This window comes from Apteryx mantelli, chromosome 4 (genome assembly GCF_036417845.1).
Source record: "Apteryx mantelli isolate bAptMan1 chromosome 4, bAptMan1.hap1, whole genome shotgun sequence".
Taxonomy (NCBI): domain Eukaryota; kingdom Metazoa; phylum Chordata; class Aves; order Apterygiformes; family Apterygidae; genus Apteryx; species Apteryx mantelli.
Genome location: NC_089981.1, coordinates 67,221,756 through 67,237,033, shown reverse-complemented (window position 1 = coordinate 67,237,033; position 15,278 = coordinate 67,221,756). Strand labels below are relative to the sequence as shown.

Sequence of the window (15,278 nt, the reverse complement as noted above, 5' to 3'; positions counted from 1 at the left end):
AGTCAGCAGTATTCTTACCAGCTATGAGGACAGATACTTACAGTAAAAAGTTCACATCAGATGAATAGATTTTGGTGAGGTCAGGAAATACTTTGAGTCCAGTATTAAAAATCCCACTGAAACAGAGGAGAGACAGAAAACTACATGAAACAGACTACTGAAGGAAAAAAAAAAGTGTATTTAGAGCATTCAACAGTGCAGGATGTTTATTTCATACTTTCTATTGGCAATAAATTTGCATATAATCAACTGTTCAAAATTAAGGATGCTAGAACAAGTAAAAAAACCAAAATAGCATATTTATGATAAATCATAGAATCTAAAAGATGTGAACTGGAATAATAAGACAGGTAAGCAGATCTGCAGGGGGAAGTAGCCAGTGAAAATGGTAGGGGAGAAAAAATTACAACTCCAGATTCACTTGACAGATTTAGGCTGCTTCAGACAGTAAGCTGGACCACCAAATCCTCTATCATTTATTGAGGCTAAGAAAATACCTCTAAATATCTCCAAATACCTCTAAAAAGGGAAACAATCTGGTCTTCCAACTGTCAAATTTTACATGAATACAGTTAATGACCCTTATTTCTGAACTCCTATAGAGTGAAAATAACTTAAGAAAATATAGTTCTCAAATTTGAAAGCTGTTCTCCTGACATAAAATAATTCTGATTATATTCTTTTTATTGCTTTCAGATACATAGGAAAACCTGGAAAATCATTCCTCCTCACCACTATCCCTACCACATGCACACCACCCTTTCTGGAGTCTCAAAATCATAGAAGTTATGCTCTTTCTCTTCCTCGTTCTCTTATGCTATAATTTTGTAATTTCAGGGTTTCACTACTCTGTGCTGCTCTTGAGAAACTTCTTGGGAATATGGAGGAACTCTCCAGACTTCTTTCTGCCATGGAAGTTGTATGAAATCAGGTGTCTACAGATCAGCTTGTTGCATGTAGCTGACAGGTATTTACATACATATGTAAATATATATATCTAGCAAGTTCCAAAGATGTGCATATTTCTATTGTGTCCCTCTTTCCAGGATTCCCTACACAAATATGGTAAGACAATTCTAATCCTTAATAGAATACTAGCTGCAGAATTTTACCAAGCAGATGTTTGTGCATTCCAGTTATTTAATAGATAAGAAGAATGGCAAAGTTACTGATGAATTTGTGAGCATTTTTCCCTTTCTGGCAAAATCAAAGGTCCAATCTAGCTGGTTTTCTGTTTTGAAAATAAAGCAGTACGGGAAAACATTGTAACCAGCTGCAAAATGAAAAGAAAAGAAACAAAACCACTATACTGTGAAGACTTTAAAGAGTCCTCTGTGAGCTTTAAGTGCCAACCACTTACAGGTGCCAAATACTTACAGGTATTTCAGCAGTGGGAGGTTCTTAAAGGCATCTGCATCTATGTAACCCAAGTTTCTAAGATTTCGAATTTCACTGTAAAAAAAGGGGGAACATTATCATACCGATCTTTTATTATTATTATTTATTGAACAGAAGCTAGCAATATTAAAGTGAAATTTCAGGAAACTAATTCCTGTAATGAGCTTTCATGTTGGCTGGCTGGAGGTCACAACACTTTTTGAGCAATCTTATATTGAAGAATTATCACCTGGATAGATGCAGTCCTGGACACTACCTAGTTTAATCAAGGGGGAAGAAACACCTGACTTTTGCTTAGGGGTCCTCAGACTTGTTCAATTCTGCCTGTTAAAATCAAAGTGACAGCATATGGTTAAGGCTTGATGCAGCATTAGGGAACATGGGTAGAGTTTTGTGTCTGCGAAATTAAGTAAAAAGAAGAAAATCAAAAATAAAAAAAAATATTTGATTTCTTGAGAGTCTACAGTTGGTGCCTATCAGTGCCATAGTCATCGTCAGTACTGTCAGGTAAACCTCCTACCTTGTAACTTAATTGTAACATGTGCATTATTAATGTAAGTTAACATAAACAAGTTTAAAACCTTTACAACGAAGCTAATAAATACAAAGGCAGAATCTTTTCTAGAGAGGTAGGAGTGGGATTTAGACATGAGTTTTATTTCTTGTTTAACAGTTATGTGCTATAACATCCTAAAAAGTTAATATGGCTCTATGCCTTAGTTTAGCCACAATAAAATGGAAATAAAAGCTCCTTCAGAATATGCAAAACTTACATGTTTGACTTAAATTCAAAGCCCTTCACATGTGCTAAGCCTCACAATCCCCTGTACAGTTACTATTTTGTGATATACAGTTGAAGTATGTTGTAGCTAGGGCAGATGAGATCTCCTGGAAATCATCTGGTAGAAGAGAATACAACAGAAATTTAAAGTAATTCTGGGCCCTTTACCCTGATACATTCTCAGTAATATCCATCCAGATGAAACAATGTCTCGGGTAAGTTAATATAGTAGCACCCTCCACAGCAGCTGGAGCGAAAGGTGGGTTGGGAGAGCAATAGCATTGCAAAATACAATTTAAACTAGCAAAGCTGGTCTGGATCACACATGTTTTTAGCTGTTCTCTTCCTGTCAAGGCATGTTTTCCACGACTGCGCAGTCTCAGGGGTCCTCTCAGGCTGTACTCAGCACTGTTCGTTGAGCTTCAATGTCAGCTTCATCCGCAAGCTGTACACTATCACATTGTTTTCCATTAAAACTTTAGCTCATGTTGTCTAGCCACACACCCTGCCCTCTGAAGTCACTGGAATTTCACCACCTTCACTGTAGTGGATTTTTTTTAAAGCCTGCACAACTAACAGAAATTCTCTGGAAAGAAAATATATGCCCGTGTTGTACCTGTGCCTGTATTTCTTCAGTCATCAAACTGTAACCCTACACATTTAAACTGTCCAGCTTCCTGATATGTCTGATTATCCAATAACAGGCAAGCTTGTCCAAGACCTTCTTATTACTTTATAAGATTACCATATGCCAAGCCCCTCCTTTACAAGTCGTCTTTTTCTCTCAGGAATCTGTCTAGGGATTCCTGTAAAATTGCTGTCTTTCTGTGGGATCCTGGATGTTTGGTAGCCTTATTTTTGATAATGGTTCCAAAAGTTCTACAAACTGCTTCTGTACAATTGGCATAGTGGTAGGGTCTCGTCACTGAGTGCCACCTCTCCAGAAACCCTGCATGTCCACAGCTTGTGTGCACGGTGCTGGTATAACGCAGGTGCACAAGGTCAAGCATTTCCAAAAGTTTTGACTTACTGCTCCTCTGATACAAAACCACAGTTTGCACACAAAAATGCAGTGTGCATTTGATGCTTTCAGACAGAGATCGTCTTACTGTGCACAGGGCTAGGTAGTACACGTGCGCTGTGGCTGTCGAGGAAACCCCAGGTCCACAGGGGGCTCGGTCGCTGTAGCACTCAGCTGAAATGCACCACTCTTGGAGCACTCTGATTAACCTCTTGGGCTGGAGAATCAGGTCAGTCATGGCAGCCAGCTGGGAGATGTGCACATTTTCTCATGCCCCCTCTCTGTCTCTTCAGACCTTTTTTCTGTGATACTTGATAGTTTATTGGAGACTTGTTAAAGATTCCTCTAGGCTTTGAAAGTGACTTTGCAATAAACATTCCCCCCAAATTGCTACAGGACTGTTGTATAGTAGTCCCATCGACTACAACAATCTATTTAGCTTTATAATTATATGACCTATTTTTCCTGCTAATTCCTTCAAGTCTCCAACAGTACTTTGTACTCTTTTTTTCTGCCTCTTTTACAGAGCTCATCAGTGAATTTGGATGCCTCAGGTCATTTAAATTCACCCCATTCATTGCAATGAACACACCAGTCACCATATAAGTCATGCTTAACAATACAGAGGATAGTGTATCTCTTTGCCTTCTGTTGATGCAAAATGTAACATAGACTTCATTCTCTACATCTACTACTGCCCGTAGTTATGTCATCACAGATTTCAAATTCTTTCATTGTGAATGAAAGTCAACTAATGATATCCTTTTATAGACTTGCTGTCTATAAAAACAGATTTGAGTTCTAATGATATTCTCTTTCTATTCAATGAGTTGAAAATGTATATATTTAGTAGACCAATTTTTATGAAGCCCAGGCCACTCCATCTACTATTATCTCTGCAGGAGAGTTAGGTCTGTCTATATATAAAGTAAGAGTAATAGGATTTTATAGTGTCTAATGAAATTATAATGTGTTTACTTCCTAGATCTCCTTTTTCAGAATTGAAATTTAGCTATCTCTTTTCTGTTCTCCCAGCACATTTTAAATCTCTAAACTAAGAAAATTAATCCATGAAGTCTTTTCGTTTCTTAAAAAATTTGCAAAACTATGTTAACACCTTTACTTTCCTAAAAAATGCAAAATATAGATAAGGAATCTTGCCAAGATGAGGCACTGCTCTGTGTTCACTTAACATACCGTTACACTGTAATTAACTATGTCTGAAGAAAAAGACAGCATGTATGTAACCTTTTTATATTCCACAGTTCTTTAACATGATTGCACATGTGGAGACCATTTTGTCTCTATTAGAAAATAATGGCCAAGAATAAATCAAAGAACTATGCTGGTGACAAGGAAAACACTGAGAGACATACATGGAGATAAATGTGTTATCTTTCCTTGAGATAATTAAGTGGCTCAAATAATTTAGTTCAAAATAAGTGCCAGAAATCTCCTTGACCCTTCAGTTCAAAGAATATGGTTTCTGTCTTTGCTCTAAAAGCAAGTTCATTCTCAAAATAACTTTTGTATTCAGACTTTCATAAATCTGGCACATGCCATATTTCAAAAGAAAGACAATCATCAGTGAATAGGCCAAAGACTGAGGGATACACACAGTTTTCATTAAAGGTCACATATTATTAACTTCTGTGAGAGTTTTGGCATTAAAAGTAGTAAAAAAGTGAACAAGATTTCATAACTTGATCTGACATCAGGTTAAAAGATTAACTTTTAATAAAAAGTGAGGCACAAGGTGAGGTGGTGGATTCAAATTAAAAATGTCCCATCAAGACTCCCCTGCTGCCTTGAAATCTGAGTTGAAGTACTGAATAAGGTCAAGGGAGAATTCCAGCAGAGCCAAAAGCAGGATCTAAAGATGGGTAAGGTATTAATGGCTCCTTTTATCTTTAGCTCCTGTGACTGTGAGGCAAGCAACTTTGAGAATTCTTCACCATGTAATACAAAATGAATATACAACAGCTTTAACCTAGCAATCTAGGTGAGCTAATGATAATGATTGTTATAATCTCATGTAGGTGTATCTTATCTGTCATATTGAGCGCTAGAAAATGGAAATCTGTGTAAGGTGATAAGTTTCATCTATGAATCTCTGCTTAAATCAACTCAGATTAAATTAGGAGCCACTGTCAAGAAAACACACAGAAGCTTTTTTCACTGTGAGGAATAAATATTATGTTTCTTTGTTTAAAAGAAGGACCTATCATCTCAAAAATATTGCAAACGCTTCATAGTTAAAGAAATTTACGTTGAGGGCTGTTTTTGCCAAGAGCTATAACCAAGTTTGGAGCAACAGCATTACCTCTTTCTAGGCCCCTGTCATCTGGAAGCTGGGCACACTAAACATCCTTCGATACATGGCACAGTAGTTCGGCACTGACAAGCATATCTTTGATGCAAGCATTTTAGAGGTCTGCAAGACCATGCATCAGCCCATTTAACCTGTGGGACTTGCTAAGTGAGACTTGAGGAGAGCAGCAGGTGTTCTGAAAGCCCAGGATGCCCCAGCAGCCTCCAGCCGTCAGCGGGGTGCAACAGCGTTTCTGCTTCTGTCCATTTCAGGGAGCCCATGATTACAACCATAAAGATTATCACTGACTGATATGCCAGCATTTCTAAGGGGAATAAACACATAAATTTAACCAACTGTGTGTATCAAACAATCATGTTTCAGAGCTGTGGCATCTATTTCCTGTTACCATCCCTTAACACTGTCAAATACCCTAAGGGCAGTCTGCAGGCTAGACAATATAGCTGTCAGGAAACTGGACTTTAAGTTGCCATTTAAATTGACACTGGAATCATACTTACGGAACAATACCAACCCAGCCAAGTTATCTGAGAACTAAAAGTGGGAAAAGAGACATAAGACAGTATGTAAACATTTGGATACAGTTACCAGGCCTTTAGCCTGCCTATATGCTGCTGTACTGATAAAAAGTTATGCTCTTTCCAGTCCAGTTTTCACTGTTTTCTCAGACATTGCAGGGAGACAAGGGTTTACCTGTTACTTGCATGTTAAACTGATGTAGCTGATAACTATACAACTACTATTATTTTGTTGTATTCAAATATTCTTCCTGCCTGTTAACTACTTTAAACAGTACTGTCTGTTTCTGTATTTAAAAGATATCTTCTCAGTATTAGTCTCTTGCTTTTCTCAGATAGTTTTATTAGACATGTAGCAATCACACTCCTGACAGTGGAGTTTGTTTCATAAACTTTAACTGGCGTGTTTTTTCCGGCACTGCCTACATTTAAAAAGCTGGACTTGAGCTTCTTGGCTACATGTTCCTTTGCTGTGAACCAAAAGTATTTCAGGGAAAGGCTGTCATCAGATCAGCTTTCAGTCTGAAAATGGATCATGTATTGGAGTGCCATAGAGTCATCAGGTTTTGGCTTGTTGCTATTCATAACATTTTGCAGAAATGATTTGGATGAGGGTATTGTAAGTAAGAATTCAAAGCCTGTAGATGGTACTAAAATTGGAAGTTCAGAATAATGCAATCAGATTCAAACAGATTTTGATCTATTAAGTAACTGGGCCAGGAGAGGGCAAGTGCAGTTTGACAAAGGCGAATGAAAAACTAATTAATCTGGGAATAAAAGATTTAAAACTGCCAGATGAGACAGCACAGTAATCAAAGAGAAGCTTTGGGAATGTGAGTGAGGAAATCAATAGATGCACTGAACAATGGGGTTTATTCCCCTGCTGTTCCATTTCCTTGAATTGGTAATGGTGAGATTAGGAAAGAAGTGTGCTTTAATATATAATGTAATTATATTTGCATTTCATTCTATACTTTGTATTACAGGGGTCTCTTGAAGTCCAAAAGGAGAGAAGGAGCCCATTGTGGTAGGTACTACATAGATCAACAGAAGACAATCAGTCCCCTAAAAGTCTCCAGTCAAATAAATAGATAGGTGTAAAAAGGTAAAAGCAATTCAACCAAAGTGACATGTTATGCTTAAGGAAAAATCAGGAAAAGAATCCAATTTTCCTTACTCCTAGTCCAGTCAAATGCACCTCTTGCACTTGACTGGCCAAATATGCAGCCTCTCATTTCATATGTGTGAGAAAAAAATCCTCAAATTCAGTTCCATCCTTGAACTGTGCCACTGTCCTTGTTGGACGCTATGGACATCATGAATGTCACAGTAATAGAAGGAATCTTCCCTAGAAACTCAGATTTAAAGGACAGCTATAGGTCCATCAATACTGTAGCTAATGAAGGAAGCTCAAAAGGAGAAAAGATGTTTGAATAGTTCTAATCTTATCAGTTACAGGACAGCAATATACAAACTAACTTTTATAATTTATTTTCCAATAATCAGTTGCAAGTAGCACACTCAGAAGTGCCTAAATGTTACATGATAGTGATTTTCAAATTGTAATCAAAAGACTGTTGTGGTTTAAGGATTACTTCTAAAGGATCCAAGAACCTAAGAAAAGTGAGCTGGTTATTAATAGATTCATTAGACTGGGTTTTCACTTTTAAAAACAAGTTTTTCTGAACTGGTGAATTGGAAAGATTGAAATCCACTGATTGGGAGCTAAAGGTTCTTTTGAAAAGTCACTCTGGGAAAAACATTAGTAGTTTTAGCAGACACAGCCAAATGGTATACTTAATGTCTAGTAGGCTAGTTCCCAGGAGTCTAAATGCTTGAGAGTTGATTCTAAATAATTTCTGAAGTGGAACTTTTACACACTATAAATATAACCTAATCTTAACATTCAGTGTTTAAATTCTGCATTCAACAGCACTCTAACAAGTCTGAGTACTTCTGAGATCAGAGTGCTTTTGAGACATAAAAAAATAAAAAGTGTAATAGGCTTCCTTGTTGACCATTTACAGATAGGCAAAAGATGAACTGAGAAAGAAATATTTTACTTTGCAATCCTATCTGAAATTGCTTGGAGATGCTAATAAGGAAAAAGGATGCTTCCTTCTGCTCTGCATAGGATAACTGAATTATTTCTGGAACATTTTCAAAATTTACTAATATTCAGCATCTGCTTTATCTATTTTTTTAGTACATAAACCATTAAGAATTGGCTTATGTGTGTTTTAAAGACAATCAATATTTAAAATTTTATTTCTGGCACCCAGGCTAGTAAACAAAAACGTAATAGGCTTACAATCAAACTGACTTCATACTATCCATGAATAGCACCTCTGTTTTGCCATTTGAAAAAAATTACTTAAGAAACTTTCAGTTGTCAAGAACAAATGTGCAGAGAACATCACTTGGCAATATACTTAAAGTCCTATGTCAAGATCTTCCAAGCGTATAAATAATACACTTATTACGTTCAGTGACAAAAACAAATAGTTCCAAGGAAAATTGAGTCTGAAAAGGAAACTACTACTAATAAATACTCAAATATTACTCTAATGTATGAATTGAGTGAGCCATATATTTGCCTAATTAACTCTAGAAAGGTTTATGACCTACTTCATATTTTATATGAATTTAGTGACATCAGAAAAAGGAAGAGCAACCACATATTTAGGTGAATTCTAAAGTTTATTTCCTGAACAAGTCATTCATATCCGCCTTGCAATATTGACACACCCTTGATATTACACTCTTGCAGAATATGCTCTTGCAAATCTGGCTGCAGAGTCCCAATTTAACCATGTTATGCTGAGATACTTATGAGTTACTAAGCATATCTAGGTCAGCAGTTCCGAAATGTTTTAAACCAGCCCTTTTTTTTTTCTGATATCTTGAGATCCCTCTCTACCTTCTTGGATTTACTTTGCATACAGCTTTCCTGGCCCTTCTCACTTGTATATATACTTCCCCATTTTACTCTCCCCCTTCAGTTTCACTAAATACAGCTATCCATATTACAGAATCACAGAATCACTGAGGTTGGAAGGGACCTCTGGAGATCATCTAGTCCAACCCCCCTGCTCAAGCAGGGTCACCTAGAGCACATTGCACAGGATTGCATCCAGGCGTGTTATTATATTATTTCACCTCACATGCACCTGTTAAGCCTTTGCATCTCTAGTGCCAGAAAACTGGCTCTGGCTCTGGCTCAAGCCACACTAATGCCCACCTCCAAACTTCAGCTTTCAGCAAGGTTTTTCTGCACCCCACTTCCCCCAGTGCCCTGAAATGCACTGCAGGTATATAGCATTCCCCCAGATCCCCTTCACTCAGGTCCCAAGAGGGCCAACTGGCCTATTCACTTGCTCTCTCCAGTTGCTTCTCAAATATTTCCACCAAATCACCTCTCCTTTTTGCAATCTGGTGTCTCGCAGCTGGCTCCAGGAGGTGTCCAAGGGAAGAGCAGGGCAGCCCTGGCCAGGGGGCTGGTGGAGCTGCCCGACACAGCCCTTCAGCTCAGCACAGCTCGCTGCGAGGGGGGAGCAGTCCCCACCAGCTCTCCAAACAACATCGCCTATACAAGAGCAAGCCTCTTGAACAATAACCTCTGGCCCTATTCCCATAAGCTCAAAGGGCTTTTCAGATGCCCGTAAGAGAGGAAAGAGCTTTTGGAGTGAGGAGGAGAAGAAAGTGGGGAGAAATGAGGGAGAGATCAGAGAAGAATGAGCAAAGACACAGCAAAAGAGGGAAAAAAAGAGTGAATTTTTCTGGGGTTCCTTACACAGGAATGCTTTCCTGAGAAACAAAGACCTGCTTATAAAAACCCTTTTTAGTCTAATGCAGCCAAGCTGCAGCTCTGCTAGTAAGATAACTAGTGAACGCAGAGGCAACACTGTCTGATTGTGGATCAGACACTTTCATGACCATATCTAGAAAAAATAAATACTTATGCTAGTGTAGGAGAAAGACTGTCCTGACTTTGCAAACATGTTGCATTTGACTAACAGACGTAATAAAAAGCAGTAATAATAAAAAGAAGGAACAAGAAACTGTTCTGAAGGCAATTTAACATAAAAATCAATTCAAACTTTTGGCCCCAATTTTCATCTTAATAGGGTGCAAATTTTCCCACTAATTAAAACTGAAATGAGATCTGGTGCATTAAAATACAACAGGTGATGAATATCCTTAGTTTGCAGAAGTTGCTCAGCACTCAGAGGATTATAAAAATAAGATGTATGCTCAAACAGAGCACTTGGTGGAACAGGGACAAGCTGCACCTATGGAGCTGAGGTCTGGAGTTAACACAGCAAGTCAAGACTGAGGCACATTAGCAGAATTGAATAAGCACCCAGAAAATGGAGTGCTGAAGACCAAAGCTGAAGCACGCTGATGGGCTTGGCAGACACGAATGATGACGAACGCAGGATGCCTGTTCACATGACACTTGACTCAAGCCAAAGCAATTAGTTCTTCCATTCCATAAACACTAAATTTTCTCATAAGAAGTTCTGTAGAAAACCAAATGTTTTTAAAATGAAGCTGTGTGTACAAGTTTAAATAAGGGCAAAAGATTATTTACATAAAACTACGCTCTATGAAAAGTTCATGAAAAATTGAGACTGTGAAAACTAAACTCTATGAAATGGCTTCCTTTCAAAACTGTTACAGTAACTTCAACTTCTTTTAACGTACCCTATGATAATCTTCATCCAGTATTATTTTAGCAATAACACTCTGAAAATATTATGTAAGTGGAGAACATTAAACAAATGCATAGCACAACAGATGCATTTATCCCTGAATAATCTTGTTTGGAAAGTAAATCAACCCCAACAACTATTAGTGCTAACAAGTCAAAGGAGTTATGGAAGCAATTCAGAAAAATGGTCAAATTTATAAATAGTTTTCTGTACAGGTTATATGAAACTGCCTAATTCTCCAGATGTCCAGATAGTACCCGATTAAATAATATGTGTGACTTACCTCCAAACAGATTTAAAAAACATGGTAAGCCCTTTTGAGTAGTAGAGAGAGCCCTTCTTTGCAGGCTATTTGCAAAGGTGTGGTTTTTGCCTATTTTTGACTTTTGTGAGTCAAGAGTTGTAGTGTCTTGTCCTGAGTATTATTTTTAGTTCTTGCACAGAAAAAAGTGTATGTTGTTTGTCTATGTCCCTCCAGCCACGAATATAAACATACTTTGTGCATGGTTAGAACCTGGAAGAGGACAAGCGAAAAAACTTCCAGCTCAGATTCCTCTTCAACCCTTTGGGTAGTAAAAAGTAGCGCAAATTAGGCAAGGCTAATTGCACATTACAAGAATGAGTGAAGAAGACAATCATGGCTTGGAGAACATGCAGGTAGAGCCCCTGTGACATGCCATGACAGCCCAAGGGTTTGTAGTGCTCCCAAGTGTGTGGAGATGACTAGATCCTGCAGGAGTGCCCTGACAGGCCTCCTGTGCAGGGGTGCATTCAATGCCCTGCCGCTACTCGGCAGGACGCTCTAAACTGAAGCATTCTGAAGAATAGTAGACATGGTTTCTAGAGCAACCTTTGTCCATCTCAGGAGACACTACGAACACCATAACTCTGACTAATCACTTAGAATAGTCAGACCTTTAAAAATGCAGGGGTCTTTTAGTGAAACAGTTACATCACATTACACTTGAGGGAGGTGATTTTTCTGTTATGACTTAGGATCTTGAGGGAGATTTTTCTAGTCCATTCTTCACTTTGAATTGAATACAGAAACAATAAAGAACAGCTATCTAGCCAGCTAATTCTTTTTTCCTCAGGAAACCTTTAGATTTGCATCATTTAAAATGGGCAAGATATTACACTGCATATTGCATGGAACAATCCTGCAATGAAATGAGATGGCCCAATAGCATTTTATCACCTTGAATTTCTAAAAAGGCTAACCACAAGTCAAATACCACATGTGGTACATACTGCCAACTGCTTTATTCTTTGCTTACAAAAAGTGCTGCCAGTAAACATTTCAATGAACGTTCATTTTTGTTAAATAAGAAAACCAAAAGACACAATAACTGTGAAGCAGGAAGAGAGAATATGAGAAAGACAGGCCTGGAAAAAACATCTACAAAAGAAGGAACTGCATTCTAACCAAAGATAAGCAGTTCTTACTCCAAAGCCTTTCTGTGAAACTCTGTTTCAGGCATTATGGGAGTGGTGGTATTGGCCCGAGCTAGGTTTCAGAATCCTGGATTCTACTTCTGACTCTGCGCCAGGTGCTCCCAGGAAGGCACTTGCATTTTCCAGCGTGAATTACTCCTTACCTACAATAACAGTAATGATAGTCTCCTTTATTTTTATTGACCTTTGTGTTTCCACTGTTTAAAGTAAAAGGAAAAAAATATAGAAAATAGAGCAGTGTTAAGAGATGATGTAGCTCAGTCTCTTTCTCTAAGGGTTAAATAAACCTGTGGAGTTTCTGATTACACAGCATTAAAGGCCTTCAGTGATACAGAGGCAACCTCCCTGGGAAAACAATTCTAGTGTTTACTTATGCCACCCGTAAGAAAGCTTTTTCTAGTGTCTAACATGAATCTTCCCTGGTTTAATTTAAGGTTATTTTTAATTTTGCTTTGTCAAACACAAATGTGAAAAACGGATTAGAGCTTTCACCCTTTCACCCCTTACAGCAACCTTTTATGTGTTTAAAAGATATATCTGCCTAAGTCATATTGTATTTTTGGATACAGAAATCTTTCCTGTCAGTCTAGGCTTTCTGACCTCTGAAGACTGGCAATGCTCTCCCATGGAATCTCTGCAAAAAAAGAAATCTTTTCTGAAATATGCAAAACAACTCTTTCTGCTGAGAATCCTTAACACCTAATTAGGGATAGTTTGTACGTGTTCCTGTTAAATTTCATGTAATTGTAAAAGACCATTTTTGAGATCCGTCATATTTTGCCATTTTGTTTAGAAAGCTAACTCTACTAATGAATGTTTTGCTTTATGTTTTGGCCCTTCTGATTTTACTTCTAATGCTATTACTGTTTTCACTTACCTTCAGTAATTTGACAGAAGTAATTCTTAGTTGCCAGATTATTTAGTCTTGCCATCAAGCCAGAGCCCATAATTTAGTCCCACTGATTTTTTTCCTACACTTCTACAGGAGGATACAGAAGAGCAAGGGAACTGAAAAGATGTAGGGAAAGGAAGCACAAAGAAAAAAGAGACTGACTCAACATTATGGAGGAGAAAGGAAATGAGAAAAGGAATATTTAGCTATGAAAGAGAGAAGAACGACAACTCAAACATCAACAGGTGTGTTACTCCACACATCCTCAGATTTATTTTATCACAGTATTCATTTATTTACATTTATTTAGTCACAGTACTTACATATGAGTGACTTGACTTAAGCTGTTGAAGGAATGGGCCTCCAGACTCTGAAGTGTTTCATCTATAGAGATATAGCTAAACACCAGAAAACAGAAAAAGAAATACATCAGCCAGCATGGCAAACCATAGCTAGTGCTCATAGCTAATGTCACTTCATTTTTCTCCTCAGTCTTTTTCTCATCCACCTACCATGGCAGGTGGTGCTGTAAGTGTCTGAGGGAGGAACTTTCAGTAGGACTCTGATCAGGACTGATGCCTTAGATGCACAGCATGCTGCAGGATGCGGTTGCATCAAAAAGACACAACGATGCCACTAAGCAGCAAAACTGCACTTTCTGATTTCACTTTTCAGAATTGTATTTCTCACCTTTTCCCACCTAGGATCACCCTGGAGTTCTTTAAGGAGATCTACTCCTCAGTTAAACTGGCATATTTTTCTATATACTGTACAAGAATAAAAAAGGGAAGGAAGGAAACAAAGACAGCCCTCGGGCCATCATTGTTGTAACTGTCACAAGTTCACTAGAGAGAAGCAGATCACCAGGGCAACTGATGTTTTGATCTTGTTGAGAAAAAAATTATGTTCTAACACGAATTTAGAGAGAAAATTCAGCCATACAGTGAATGTCATAAAGGATAGAAAGAGTAATGTGGCCCCGTAGCAAGATGCAAAACAAAGAGCTTAAGAAATATTTACCTATACTCAGCTTATACTGAGTAGCATTTATACTGCTACAGAGTATTTTCTCTTCTCATTCAGTACTGCTACTCAATGGGATGAGAAAACAGCTCTACAGAGTCTCTCCACTATTATTAGGGATATAATAAGACTGGAACTACTTTGTTAAAAGCTTTGAAGCATGAATAAAGTTGCAATGCAACTAATTAATGCAGATTTTCAGAGTAACTTTGATTTATTACTACTTGATATACATTACCCAATTTTGTCTTTCAAAACACCTCTTAGTTTTAAAAATGGAAAAATGTGGGAATGGCACGTAAAAGATGTATTCCTGTATTTTATTCATTTTTCTAATCATATTTCATATCATATTTCTAATCTGTCTTTTAAAATAATTGAAATCCCTCATATATATGTTATATTTATTATTATTAAAATATTTAAGTAGTATCTTTTGATACTGTTGTATTTACTACTTGATCACAACAAAGTAAAAAAATTGACATACAAGGTGCCTGATAAAAGGATAAAAGTTTTTTTTAAATGTGATGATATTCCTCTCAAAATGAATGTTACATGATCACTTACCTACAAATGAAATGTTAAAGTGTTTTTTTAATTCCTGGTTCATATCAAAGTTACTGGCTGAGTTTTTAATATTTTGCATGGTTGTACATATCCTGGGCAACTTAACCATAATTTTAAACAGGCTGAAGTGGACTAAATACAAAATTAAATTGACTAGAGGAGACTTAAAAGTCAATTTGAGATGTCAGAATTGAATAAAGTATAATAAATAAAATATTTATTTTATTTATTATATATATAAATAAATAAAATATGCCTTTTCTCCCCTTTAAACTTTAGACCTGCAAAGACATAGAATCAGATATTAACTTAAACAATATCTGATATTTCACATCAGTTCTAATATGAGTTATGTTCTATAAACAAAATAGCAAAGATTTTAACACTCCTTCAATTTTTTCCCAATCATACTATTAATAGTAATAACTATAAATAGTAAATAAAATATGATCTTTTAACCTAATAGGTTATTTTTAATGCAATAACTTATATATCAGAATTTTATTTCTTTTTAGAAATTCTAGAGAAGATTTCTTTCAATAGCAAAGCTTATTTGAATAATACTTAAAATAT

The 15,278-nt window shown here is 37.0% G+C and overlaps 1 protein-coding gene across 1 annotated transcript in view; it reads right to left on the bottom strand.

Annotated features, from left to right (window-relative positions):
- TSHR (thyroid stimulating hormone receptor) overlaps positions 1–15,278 on the bottom strand; it is a 67,034-nt gene that overhangs the window by 23,075 nt on the left and 28,681 nt on the right. Inside the window, exons 3-5 of the mRNA XM_013940978.2 lie at positions 13,436–13,510; positions 1,378–1,452; positions 42–116 (exon numbers count right to left, since the gene is read on the bottom strand). Of these exons, the coding sequence (XP_013796432.2) occupies positions 42–116; positions 1,378–1,452; positions 13,436–13,510 (225 nt within the window). The remainder of the gene's footprint in view (positions 1–41; positions 117–1,377; positions 1,453–13,435; positions 13,511–15,278) is intronic.